We start from the raw sequence: 13,097 nt of genomic DNA on the forward strand, positions 1-13,097 counted from the left end.
ATCCCCTTCCAGCAAACAATATACCCATTACCCAGGTCCTCCATCTCGGCGGAAAACCCATATGTGTTAGGACGGTAATTAAGAATTTCCAATTTAGTGTATCGTAGGCTTTTTCTATATCAGCCTTAAAGACGAACAAACTCCTACCCGTTCTTTTTGCCCAACCGATTACTTCATTAATTATCAATGGCCCGTCAACTATATTTCTCTCCGACATAAAGGCTGATTGGACCTTTAAAACCACACTCTTAATCACACCTTTCATTCTATTTGCCAACACTTTGAAAATTATTTTATTAACCACACCGACTAGTGAAATTGGTCTGAAATCAGAAAGAGTTATAGGATCAATTACCTTAGGTATGAGGGCTATAAACGATGCACTGCAGGTATGATGTATCGAGCCATGAATGAAAAACTGGTTCATAACTTCCATGAGTAAACCTTTCAACTCCTCCCAATAAGTTTTAATTAGCTTGAATGTGATCCCATCTGGCCCCGGTGACTTGTTACTACCACAATTCCAGACTGCATTCTAGACTTCCTCTGTTGTAAACGGCGCAATGAGTCCCTCGTCCTGCTCCGGACTTAGCTCTTTAAAATCTCCAGCCCCTATTCTCGGTCTCACATCCACTGGTTCTTTGAATTTTGATTGGAAAGCCATCAAAAATTGATTTTTGATTACTTTTGGATCCGACACCAATTCCCCATCAATCCAGAGCCCACATATCTTATTCCTTGCAATATGACTATTCACTAAAGAGTGAAAATAACCAGTATTTTCGTCACCTAACTCCACCCATTTCAATCTTGCTTTCTGTATTAAATATGCGGCCACTCTCTCATTCCACACTTTAATCTTATTTTTATACTCGTGCCATAAACTGATTTCCATATCCGACAGTGACCTAATTTCCGCCTGATTGTCTAGATCTTTAAGCTTATTTTAGGCCTCTATCATTTCCTTCTCCTCTTTTTCTTTCCTATTTTTTCTCCAAATCCTCAACTCATCTTTTACTGCCTTAAGTTTGAATGCCACCAATTCGTCTTTGAATCTTGTTTCACAAATTATATTGAGACCTTTCTTCACCGCTTCATCTAAACCCGGTAATGAAAACCAACTGTTAAACAGTCTAAATAGAGACGAGCCATAACTGTTGTCAACCGTGGAAAGTATTAACGGACTATGATCTGAAATGCTTCTGTTTAAAGCTAATAAGGATGCATTCGGTCACCTACCGATGAAATTATCACAAGCAAGCACTCTGTCAATTTTACTTAGATTAGAGCCGCCACCGGATAAGAACGTGTACTTCATCCCCCCCCCCCATATTGTATTCTTGAAGCCCCCCTCTGCTAATAAAGCTGTGGAAACATAGTGCACCATTTGCGTCAAAAGAAGAGATAAATCTGTCTTCGGGGTATCTAACCTCGTTAAAGTCTCCCAATAGAATCCAGTTACCCGGTATAGTATTCTTCGCATCCAACAGTTCTTCCCACATCCTCCTTCTATTGACTTTTAATGTTGATCTATAGACATTAACAATTACCAAAACAACGTCTTCTCCTGTGATACGACCCCTGACTATGATGTAATTTTGCTTTTTAACTTCTAAATCCTTTTTAAACATGCACGGATTCCATATTGATAATAATCCCCCCGACCTACCATCCGCATCCATTTTAACGAATTCAAAACCTGAATTATCCCAAAATCTCTTAATTTTGTTCAAGGGGAGATCCCTGAACTGTGTCTCCTGTATAGCCAAAAAAGATATATTATACTTCATTACCATACCTCTGATTTCTGCTGCTTTTCCAGCACCCCCTGCTCCTTTTATGTTTATAGTGCCGAAATTCATTGAGTCCTAGCATCCACCATATCTTCAGAAACCACTTTCTTTACCAGATCATCATGTTTTTCCAAATCTACTCCGATTTTCTTTCCGATATCGTCTGTTGCCTCCTTTTCGTTTTCCAAATCTTGGTCGTTCACCCCATTTTCTTCTCGATTATCATCTGAAAATGATTCTTCATTATACTCCTGACACGTATCAGTTCCGCCCTCTTCTTCCCATTCCGAATTTAATCCATCATCCAGCCCTTCACCTTCATGTTCTAAATTGTTGAGATCTACTTCAGACAACCTTATCCTGACCTTATTTCTCCTTCTTTTTGATTTTTCGTTTTTGAATAATAACTTTTTCTTCGGTCTAGATCTGGAATCATCTAATAAATCCATGTTAAGATCAGGAATCCTCCCTTTACCCAACACTGATTGGGCTTTTAGACTATTGGACCGGGCTTCAGATAAATTAATTCTTTTCCTTTTCTTATGGGTTGACATGGAAGGCCCAGTAGAGATATTCCTTATTAGTTCTCCTGATCCACACATATTTGTTGACGTGGACTCCCCCATTAATGACTGTACATTTCCTAGATTCACCTCGTACTCTGCATCATTTGATTCAATTTGCACATGTGCCGCCTCCGTTTTTTTGTTATCCACCATTATGTTTTCCAAAACTTCTTTCTCCGGCACCGGAGACTGTTCCACTACTATCGGAATCTCGTCTTGTTTTTCCTCCGATTGAAAATTTTCCGGCTGACTATAATCTCCTGAGTTTCCCGTTGGACCTGGGTCCATCTGGTCAACATTTGGTTTGATTATAATCTCCGGGTCATTGACAAATTCCGGTACCCAGAATTGGAGGACCTCCGTTACCCAAACCTCGAATTGTAAGTGTTTCCATCTGATATTGAGTTTTTCATTAATTGTACCCCCGTGTTTTACAATAACTCCGATCATATCTTCTTTAAAACACATGTCTTTTTCATCCGCCTCTGATTTTTTAACGACCCTTCCAATCTTTTCCCCTATGCAGTCAAAGACTGCATTAATCCATAACTGTAGCGGTACCCCCTAATTCTAAGCCATGCTATTCTTTCAAAAGGTACATCTTCCCCATTCCACATTTCCAGGCTGCTAAACCATTCATTCCAAACCTCCTCTTTATACAACATCATTTCTTTTAGCTTTACATCTGAATGAAAAATTATAATTATCCTTAGACCACCGATGTATCTTACCTGTGCATTTTTTAAACCCAATATTCTCTTCATGGTAGATACTCTTCTGAGTGCTTCTATACTTTTTAACTCCCCTATAACTGATTTGCCTTTCCACATAATGAGTGGTATTGACTCATTTTCAAATGTTAAGTCACAATCTTCCTCCCTATCAACTTTCTTTCCCATGGCTACCTTTGCCCAAGTACGACCCTGACCCACAAACTTGTCATATGTTCCTCCCATACTTGTTTCATTTTGAGCTTGGCTGACTGGTTTCTTTACCCACATTTTATTCTGATGTCTTTCTGTTTTTTTTCTTTATCTTAACAAACCTCGCCACATTGGCTCTCAACCTCCATCCGAAAAAGCTCATTTGATTTAATGCCTTTATCATTTTCTCAGTATTCTTGACGTTAGCAAACCTCAAAAAGCCAAACCGATGCCCTCTCTTATCTAATTTTCTCGCAATATATGCGTTAACTATATGCCCGTAATTTTTGCACTCTGTCCATAACTCTCTGTCAGTAATGTGGGGATGTATATTTGAGACATAGAAAGTTGTTGCATTCTCCTTAGTAATTTCGTTGTCTGCTCCTTCTGCTTCAGTATTGTTCTCATATGGTTCTTCAATCTCACCTTCTACTCTTTCGTTTTGCCCGGCAGCCATGTCAAGAACAGGTTCCCGATGTCAAAAAAGAAAACCCACCCACTCGGAAACTATCCTAGTAGCGAATGGAAACAATGGAGAAACAAAATAGAATGGAATGTAATTTTAGAATCTCAAGCGATATGAAATTCAGGTTAAACCTCACACTCTATCCCACTTACCACTTTTCGTCGAGCTATTGGCAATACATTTCCGAAACCAAACAGATTAGAAAAGGATACCAGTCCCAGACGGCGAATGGGAGATCCGATAAATCAATATAGAGACAAAGGTCAAGCCGATGGTAGGCGACCTCGATCGCTATATCAAAACACTTCACTCCGTCGAGCCCTCCGGCGACGGTCAGTTTTGAGTCTCCGGCGTCCTTTGATATTCTAGAGAGAGTTGTTTTTATGATGCTAACATACTTGATATTTATCCATTATAAATTATCAACGTGTTGATACATAGAGTAGTTGTACTTTATGTTTAGAAAGGTTTTCAAAAAATTTGATATAATTACACTTTTAATCTAAAACTATTTTGGTTTTTTACTTTTAACCACAAAGCTTTTTATCTTTGTTAATTTAACCTAAGAACTTTTTTACTTTCAACTTTGGTACCCTATGCTTTTCATATTTCGCAAAAATTCGTTTTACGTTTTGTTTTAAATTTTACGAGTTAACATGACGCAACGTTCATGTGCGGTTCAACGTTTTTACGTTTTATTTTACGCTTCGTTCTAAATTTTGCGAGTTAACATTACTCAACGTGCGTGTGTGGTTCAACGTTTTTATGGTCGTCTATTTTTTTCCGTTTGATAGGTTCATCGTGACGCACAGGTCCTAAATCGACTTAGTTATTATTTTCTATGTTTTATGTCGCACTAACACGTCGCAACTTCAGTGTTAGTGGTCGCTAGCAGTGTTGTGGCCTTGGTACTAGTTATTTTAGGGGGATCGGGGCACCTGCGGTGACCCCTTGCGGGAAGCTGCTTGCCGATTAGGGGGGGTGCCGCCATCAAGGCGGTGAGGTAGGAGAGAGGGAGGAAATCGGTGGGAAGTCACCGAAGAGAGAGGGAGGAGAGAGGGAGGAGTGGACCAATGAAAATTTTCTTTTTTTTTTTTAATAAAAACCAAGTCACCTAAGAGGGGAGTGCCGCCATCAATTTAGGGTGTTAGGGGAGTTTAAGAGGGGAGTTGACATGGCACACGAGGATTGGTTATGCGTAAGAGAGGGGACTCCCCTCTTAGGGGAGTGCCCCTTACACCCTTAAAATCTAAACCTAAATTTAGGAGATAAATACTAATGGGGTGGTGGTCCATTGGCAAAGGCAAAGCCTTTAAAACACCTAGGTTGGGAATGGAAAGGTCTTGGGTTCAAGTCCTACAAACGACAAGGATTAAAGAAATTCACCTTACAAAAAAAATTTAGGAGATAAATCACTTTTAAGTTTCAATTTAATAAATAATAAAGAAACGTAAAAATACAATCATAATTTTAGAAAGAGGATCCAGTTAAATTTTATGTTACATGTTACATAGAAATTAAGTTAGGAGCCCAAAACTCAGCTTTCTTCACCTTCGACATGCTTTCCAACACAGCCACTGGTGACACGTGTCCCATCACTGTTACCCTCTTGGTCTCCAGATCAACGCTAAACGACGTCACTCCTGTAATAATTCAATTATAAATATTAAGTCTCGAATTAATAATAATAATAATAATAATAATAATAATAATAATAATAATAATAATAATAATAATAATAATAATAATAATAATAATAATTTAATATCTTTGTGAAGAGTTGAAGAGTAATTTGCACCTTCCATTTTGGATAAATGTTTCTTGACCTTACCAGCACACCCTTGACAATGAATGGATACCCTCATCACCACCACCTATTCAAAAAGTTTTTTTTTTTAAATAAATTGATGATTAATATGTTAAATATGATTAAAAACTATATTGTTGCATTAATAAGTAGACTTTTTAAAAAATCATAACGCCACCTCAACGCCATCATTGAATATATGATTATAATACAACCTAACATCACTGAAACCCACATTTATAAATAATATATTTTTGTAAATAATATATGAAAATATTGCTTTTTAAAAAAATACTTTTTTATTTTTGTAAATAATATATGAAAAATTCTGTATTGGCAAATTTTTAGTAAATAATTCATCATTTGCATCACCTTTCATTTCTTCATAGATTACAAATTTATTAATTTTTAATTTCACCCAAAACATGATTTTGCATCACCCTTCAATTCTATATTATAATTAACAATTTATTTTTAATTTCACCCAAAAAAAAACTAGAATGCCCTATCAGCCTTGTACCCATGACGAACTGAACCGATTTCATCATAATCGAAAAACGGAAAAAGCGGGACTATTGATAACCTAAACGGTCCGGCTTAAAAATTACAAACCGAAACATCAATTGTAGCTCTTCGGTTTTGACTTATACCCGAACCGAACCAAACCATGCTCACCCACCCATACCTAAACTAGAACCATACCTTAACCCGTCCGGAAGTAAACAAATTTGAAAGATCAAATACCTTAAATTTGAAAGACAACAAAAAAAACCGACCTGAAAGACTTGTTTGGTGGACGATAACGGGAGGCCATTCTGGTCCAGCTTCACACCGTTAGCGTTAGCGGCTGACGAAGACGACGAAAATGATCTCCTACTTGCAGGCACAACGTAGCCACGACCCTCTGCGAGTCGAATGTACTTAGTGTTACTCAACAACCTAGTGTGCTCAACCAGTGTTTGATCACTCGACCTCCGTGATCGAATAACAGACCGACAATCGGGGATCATGCAAGACGTTGTCGCGTCAAGCGACCGGCACATGATCAACCTCCTCATGTTCTTAGTTTCCTTCATGTTCATGTTCATACTCAAACACACACTTAAAAGACAGACTATATATGATGAGGATGTTGGTGTATATTATAAATATATACACCAGCTGCTATGCCTATGGTTTAATTGAATGGATCAAATGTTTAACTACCAGAAGTATTAGAAAATTTATTGCATGGAGAATTGAAGAAGCTGGAGCATAGGAATAGGACAGTATACCCACATGGAAAACGAAAGAACTCTCGAACCCATAAACCCTAAACCTGTAAAAAAAAAAAAGACGTATAATAACTGCTACTTTTTTAATTCAGTGGGTGGAAATTCAAGAGTGGTGGTGGGTAAAAGATCAAAATCATTGAAGAACAGACAGAATTGGGTGGTCAAAAGGGAGTAGTAATACAGTTAAAGAGATCAGTTCCTGACAAATAGTACTAGGGTTTCTGATCCTCTCAATATTGTTGTTGTACATTGATATTTGACCTATCTTGCTGAGTCAACTCAAAAGAGATGGTTTGGTACTGAGTCAGATCAAGTGAGTGGAGGAGAATCTTGAATTGAAGTAAAAAGGGGTCCATGTCTTTATGCTCGTTTTAGAAGAAAACAAATAAGTAGACATAGAAGCATGACCACACTTTATAATGTGAGTTTGATGGGTTTGGGGGACCAGACCAGACAACCTTTGCTGGTTACTAGCATGCTTTTCATTATGGCAGTACCAATATCATATGAACCATCTAATGCTCTTACATGTCATGCTTTTCTTTAACATCTGGCTTAACATACATTTTTCTGAATTTTGTACCATTAATTCAGGGAAATATAAAAACATACCAAGTAAAATAACACGCATAGCAATTTGGTAGAGTCTGGAGGGTGCGGTGGGGCAAACCTTTCCTCTACCCGGAAGATAGTGGTTGCTCCCGCTGACACCCCCTGAATCTTAAATTTTTTTTCTTAACATGTAAAGTATAGTATCTAGATAACATAAAGTGTGACACAGAGATTTAAAACAAAAGATACTAAAAATACTAGTAATAAACCTTTTTGTAAGATGAAATGATGAGAAAACTATTGTAGTTACAGGGAGAAAATATAAAAGAAAAAAACTATATACATAGAAATTTGTAATAGCAATATTATTCATGCAAGGGTTGTCAAATGTTGGACATTTGCACCACCTAGTTAGCTCTAAGTTTGAACTAGTCTTAATGATAACCAGCTGACTCAGATTGGAGTAGAATAGACAGGGCTATTGTCATAGGACCAGTGGACCAGTCTTCCATATAAATATGAAAAGAATGTGTCAATGAAGACATTAGGATCAATCTAGGATGTGTCCATGAAGACCCAACGCTTATTAATTAATGTGCATAGTTGATATCCTCCAATCAAAGCAACCAACACAATATGGACCATACAAACATGCATCAAAAGAATTGTTTGGGTAAACCTTAAAAATGTCTACTAACTTGATTAGTGAGTGTAGAATTTGGATCTAACAAAATGCACCAAAAGTGTTTAATTTTCTAAATACTTATAAAACCAAGTGTTGATCTAATTTGTTGCCAAACAAACAACAATAGAGTTAGGAATACGGTCAACTGATTAGCCTATCTCGATTTGCACAATAGAAGAGCTCCAAGAAAAGCTTGATCATTTGCGAATGAACACGTACATATGAACACCAAGTTGAACAAAAGCTAGTAACTTGAAACTGAAAGTTTGAAGAGTTGACTGTTACAACGTGACAAATTGTTAAATGCTCTTCTTATTTCGATGATAATAAATATGTAAGCTTCAAGAAATATAAGATAAACTACCGTCTCCGCCGTCTCTGACACCATTATCAAAGTACATACACCAAATCAAGAAAGAAATGCTAATTGTACCCCCGGCTCTAGTCCTAGAAAACCATGTCATGGAGTACACACTCGTTATTATGTTGCTAATAAGAAAGTCACTGAAGATGACTGTGCTGGTAGTGGTGTCGAACAAGGCGGTGGCAGCGGCTGTGGCAGTAGCGACAATTGTGTCGTCAATGACCACAATTGCGTCAGTGGCATCAACAACCATTAGGTAGTAGAAGTCATTACCAATAGGTGATGGCGACAATTAATGGTTGTGGGCATTGCTCACCCATTTGAAACCATTTTAAGTTAAAAAGTATTTTATGAGTGGCCCATTATTTCATTTGAGTTGGCCCAAACTAACCCGTCATATAATTAGTATACTCAAGTGACTCGAATGCAAGTTTTTTATGCCCAAATCAACCCGTCTATCATTTTGGAGCCGAGGGTCTCTCTGGAAGCAGCCTCTCTATCCCTAGGGATAGAGGCAAGGTCTGTCTACATCCCACCCTCCACAGACCCTATAGGTAGCTTTGCTATTTGTGTGATTTACTGGGTATGGTTGTTGTTGTTGTAGTAGTCTTGTTTAATTAACAATAGGGTATGATGTTGGAAACTTATTTGTACTTGGAGCTCTTATCTTTTGGTCTTATTGTTCCCCAATCTTTTTTTTGAGTTTTCACATCAGAGACCAATATTTCTCCAAAACAATATGACATTAACTATACCAATTGCATGATCACATAAATAACAATGACAAATTGTACCAAGAAGTAAATCCTCCTGGAATTGATGTAACAACAACCAATCATTAATGAAGCAGGGGACCAAAAAGAAGTGATCTTGATTGATGGCAATGACAACCTACCCATGAAGAGAATATCATCTTATCCTCACATAAACCGGTCGGGCTTGGTTGGGTCTGCCCGACCAATAAAATAAAATTAAAAAGTCATAATAAAGGTTAAACAGCAGGTGGTTCCAAGTTCCAACCCGTTAAACCATCAAACCGCAAACCTGGCTGAACCGATCAATTTGCAACCGTTTAGCGGTTTCAACGGGTTTATGAACACCCATGATCTTGATTTGTGACCAAATGGCCACATCATCATCACTATTTAGCTGTGTTATTCTAAACAATTAACAAAAACCTATCCCCAAACAATAAGATAGATTCTATAATCCTAATATTATAATGTACAGAACTCATCCAGAAAGAAGGCACTCCCAGTATGAGTTAAATGAGTGATACTACTGCAGAATACATCAGTAACGCATAAACCATGCCTTAAACCTCACGGATATGAGCTGAACTTGCCTCTTGAGCTACACCCCAATATGCAGTTTTACCAAAATAAGCCGTTATACCCTTTAAAAATCCCCGTACATAATTTTCTTCGATCTGAAATTACCAATATAGTTGTGAAATATTCAGCAAGGATAAAGCAAGCACCACACGAAATGAAATTACAAAGAAATATATAACCTCAACATTTAGAGGGGGAGAAGACAGCCACGAGAGTTCTTCAACTTGGCAAACATCCACATTTCGTGGCAAAAACATTATGATGTTCGGGGTTATCGTTTGAGCTACTTGAAACAATGTGTGCCTGTACATAAAGTGCAGTTAAAATTTTTATATGCATGATGATAATTTATCATTTTAAACTATGTATAGCTATAGAGTATAAAATATCATCATAGCACGACTATATAGTCATTTAATCAAGAAAACTCAAAACATTTGATAAAAAAAATATGATAAAAGGGAACAATGGTATACCCGTCCACTGGCTTCAGCAAGTTGAGAGTAAAATTTTCCGTCATTTTATATGACGGACCTCCCCATGGTGGCGAAAGAAATGCTACATTGCCCTAACAAGAAACATGCAAAATGATGCAGTTTCAGATAGCATAACAACTTATAAGTGACTAATCATTCGGGTCTTGATTTTCAAGTACAAACTATAGATTCTTAAGTGACATTTTTTTTTTATAATTGTCGGTAAGATCAATTAGTGTGCATGACCAATGATACCTTAAGAGATGGTGCTAGTTGCAAAAAGTCTCCCACAATGAAATCAATATAGCTATCCACGCCATAGATCTTTGTGTTGTTTGATGCCATTTCAACCTTTTTAGGATCAATATCTATGGCAACAACATGATAGCCCCTACAAAGTACACACATTCAAAATAGATTATTATTGGTAACAAAAGTTACTATAATTCAATCTTCAAGGGAGTGGCACAATGTTAAGCACATGATTCCCTCTAGCAGAATCAAACTTCCAATGGTTTCTACCTTTTAACCATGAAGGCTGCCTACCCAACACAAGTTGCGTATTACTTAGTCCCATTGGTTGGCAGGGTATTAGCGGGGCTCGTAACATTTCCGGTTACTGGTTATCACAATTATTAAAAAACAAAAGTTGTCAAAGGCGACATAGGCACATGCCCAGGAAAAGAGCAGGGAAAACGCCTAGTGGCCATCCAGGCACTTCAACCTGTCCAGATTTCAGCCTAATATTGTAAATACTGCCAAACTAGTCTAAAAATCAAAAAATGGCCTCGAACCAGCCTAAACTATCCTAAAATAGCCCTAAACAAGCCTAAAAAAACATGTCTAAAATCGATATGCTTATGCTATGAGCCTTGCTTATTTGGGGCCCTCTCTTTTCACGGTGCTTATGCCTAGGCCCAAGGCTCACCTTTTGCGCCTTGAGTGTGCCTTGCACCTTCGACAACTATACAAAAAACAATTATTATAACTCAAGTTAAATTGGCCTTTGCATTCGGATTCCATAAAGCATAAGGTTCATCGTTTTGGGGATAATGTAGTACGCAAGACATTTATTACCCTAAAACATTACATTGTGGTAGTGGTTATTAAATCATCTATACACATGCTAATAAATAACATCAATATAGAATTCATTAGCCAATGAGGTAGTGGTAGAGTGATTGAGGAAAGACTTGGTGTTCCTTGTGACCCAGGTTCGACTCCCACTCTCCCCATTATTTTCTGCGGCATCCAGACGAAGGACGAATACGGGTGGCGCCGGTTCGTCTTGGATGGGAGGCGAGGTTTTACCGATTATTCCACTGTCATGCCTTTGGGCGGGTGGAGGTCAGGTTTCCGCGCATCTGGGAGAGTCAAGGGGCTGACCTTGGCCACAGCGCCCGGTGGTTGGCACGTCGTTCAAAAAATATAGAATTCATTAACCAATAAACACAAAAGGGATTTGAAACCCTAGGTTTAGAACATAATTATATGCCATTTCAATTGAATGCAGCAATCATAATCATTAACCATTAACCAGAAATAGTGAAACTTTCAGGTGAAAACAAACTAATATGCAAACATTGGGACGGACTTACAGTGCAGCAAATTGAATGGAATTACCAGCCATACCAGCAAAGCAATCAACAACAACTCCACCTGCAACACTCCGCTGTGCATGACGGACTGCAATTTCCTCCGGCGTCACGGAGAACCATCCTTCTTCGTCCAGTTTTATACCTTCATCGTACCTTGAGAATAAACTGTACCTTTGCAGCCAGTATTTCTTAACCTTTGGGCTAATAACACCTTCTAATTCCTTGTTAGGTCTACATTTATTCACTGCTATCCAAACAAAATTAGTTTCCAGATGGATTGATTGTGTAAAGGAAAATTACAAGGAATTGTCTTACACTTCCGTTTCAGAACTTTTCTTCGCTTCTTTGATCGGCGAGTTGCCCTTGTCATTGCAGTATCTTATTTTATTCAACTTCAGTCACAGAGTTGAAGACGAACTCGGTTGGGACTAGGGTAAAACAGGGAAAATTGATATCCGTATTGAATTATACGATACTGGTACCGAATATACCTGGCGAAGCTTGAAAATTTCCATCGTAGGGTTGAAAGTCACCGGTCCTAAAAGTATATACCTAAAAAAGTTATTTTTTTATAAAACCGGGGGTCGAAAACGTATATACCTAAAAAAATTTATACGAAACATACATACATAACACTACTGAGCAAAAAGTTCGGTGGATCGGGCTCCCCCTCCGACCCCTTCATAGTTGCACCACTAAATACCGATACCGAATATACCATATGATAATAATTTTTCTTACCACTAAGCCAAAGAATGATTGGTAGGTCTATTAATTCTTTGTTGTAGATGTGTTCCTTGTTATACAAACATTTTATCAATTCACCTAACAAGTTACATTATACTATGGGTATCTTTTGTATAATAAGCTCTCACATCAAAAGAAAAGATAGAAAAGGAAAAAATAAATGCGACTTTAAAAGGGTTAAAAGAGTTGATAATATAAGTGATTTTAAATGATTTACAAATCACCTCACTCCAAACAAACAAAAAACTTAGAATAAGAGGATTTGTAACGCTAGGACCTGGGTTTGTTATCAGACCTCGACCTTAGCATGACACGTTATGCTAGATTTCTATTTTAAAATCTTTCATTTTTTTCTTTGATCATAAACCACAACCTCACACTCCACTTTTATATACATAAATTATAAAAAATAGTTATATATGTGTGTGTGGGGTCCCCACTTCTAGGTCCAGACTAGTCTGGCTGGACGGACCATCCACACGGACTACCCTCTTTCAACACTTAAGCCCATT

General features: G+C 37.7%; 2 protein-coding genes across 2 annotated transcripts; both read right to left on the minus strand.

Annotated features, from left to right (window-relative positions):
• Positions 1-5,160: 5,160 nt before the first annotated feature.
• Positions 5,161-7,374, minus strand: LOC110890259 (protein SODIUM POTASSIUM ROOT DEFECTIVE 3). The gene is made up of 3 exons (XM_022137855.2): positions 6,332-7,374; positions 5,547-5,622; positions 5,161-5,391 (listed from the first exon to the last, which is right to left on the minus strand). Exons 1-3 carry the CDS (start codon positions 6,641-6,643, stop codon positions 5,255-5,257), a joined length of 525 nt encoding a protein of 174 aa, XP_021993547.1. The 5' UTR covers positions 6,644-7,374; the 3' UTR covers positions 5,161-5,254.
• A 1,912-nt stretch (positions 7,375-9,286) lies between these two features.
• LOC110890258 (trimethylguanosine synthase) lies at positions 9,287-12,308 on the minus strand. Its single transcript, XM_022137854.2, has 6 exons — positions 12,154-12,308; positions 11,839-12,082; positions 10,496-10,631; positions 10,241-10,332; positions 9,944-10,067; positions 9,287-9,859 (listed from the first exon to the last, which is right to left on the minus strand). The coding sequence occupies exons 1-6, from the start codon at positions 12,206-12,208 to the stop codon at positions 9,746-9,748; spliced, it is 765 nt and encodes a 254-aa protein (XP_021993546.1). The 5' UTR covers positions 12,209-12,308; the 3' UTR covers positions 9,287-9,745.
• Positions 12,309-13,097: the final 789 nt, after the last annotated feature.

This window comes from Helianthus annuus, chromosome 11 (genome assembly GCF_002127325.2).
Source record: "Helianthus annuus cultivar XRQ/B chromosome 11, HanXRQr2.0-SUNRISE, whole genome shotgun sequence".
NCBI classification, from domain to species: domain Eukaryota; kingdom Viridiplantae; phylum Streptophyta; class Magnoliopsida; order Asterales; family Asteraceae; genus Helianthus; species Helianthus annuus.

Bases quoted from the DNA above. Each gene is read 5' to 3' on its own strand.
- LOC110890259 (XM_022137855.2), bottom strand. From the start codon at position 6,643: ATGAACATGAACATGAAGGAAACTAAGAACATGAGGAGGTTGATCATG. The intron at 5,623-6,331 runs GTCGGTTTTTTT...CTTTTTGAATAG, and splicing joins CCACCAAACAAGTCTTTCAG to GTGGTGGTGATGAGGGTATC. The intron at 5,392-5,546 runs GTGCAAATTACT...GAATTATTACAG, and splicing joins ACATTTATCCAAAATGGAAG to GAGTGACGTCGTTTAGCGTT.
- LOC110890258 (XM_022137854.2), bottom strand. From the start codon at position 12,208: ATGACAAGGGCAACTCGCCGATCAAAGAAGCGAAGAAAAGTTCTGAAA. The intron at 12,083-12,153 runs GTAAGACAATTC...TTTGGATAGCAG, and splicing joins AAAAGTTCTGAAACGGAAGT to TGAATAAATGTAGACCTAAC. The intron at 10,632-11,838 runs GTAAGTCCGTCC...TGTACTTTGTAG, and splicing joins TCCATTCAATTTGCTGCACT to GGGCTATCATGTTGTTGCCA.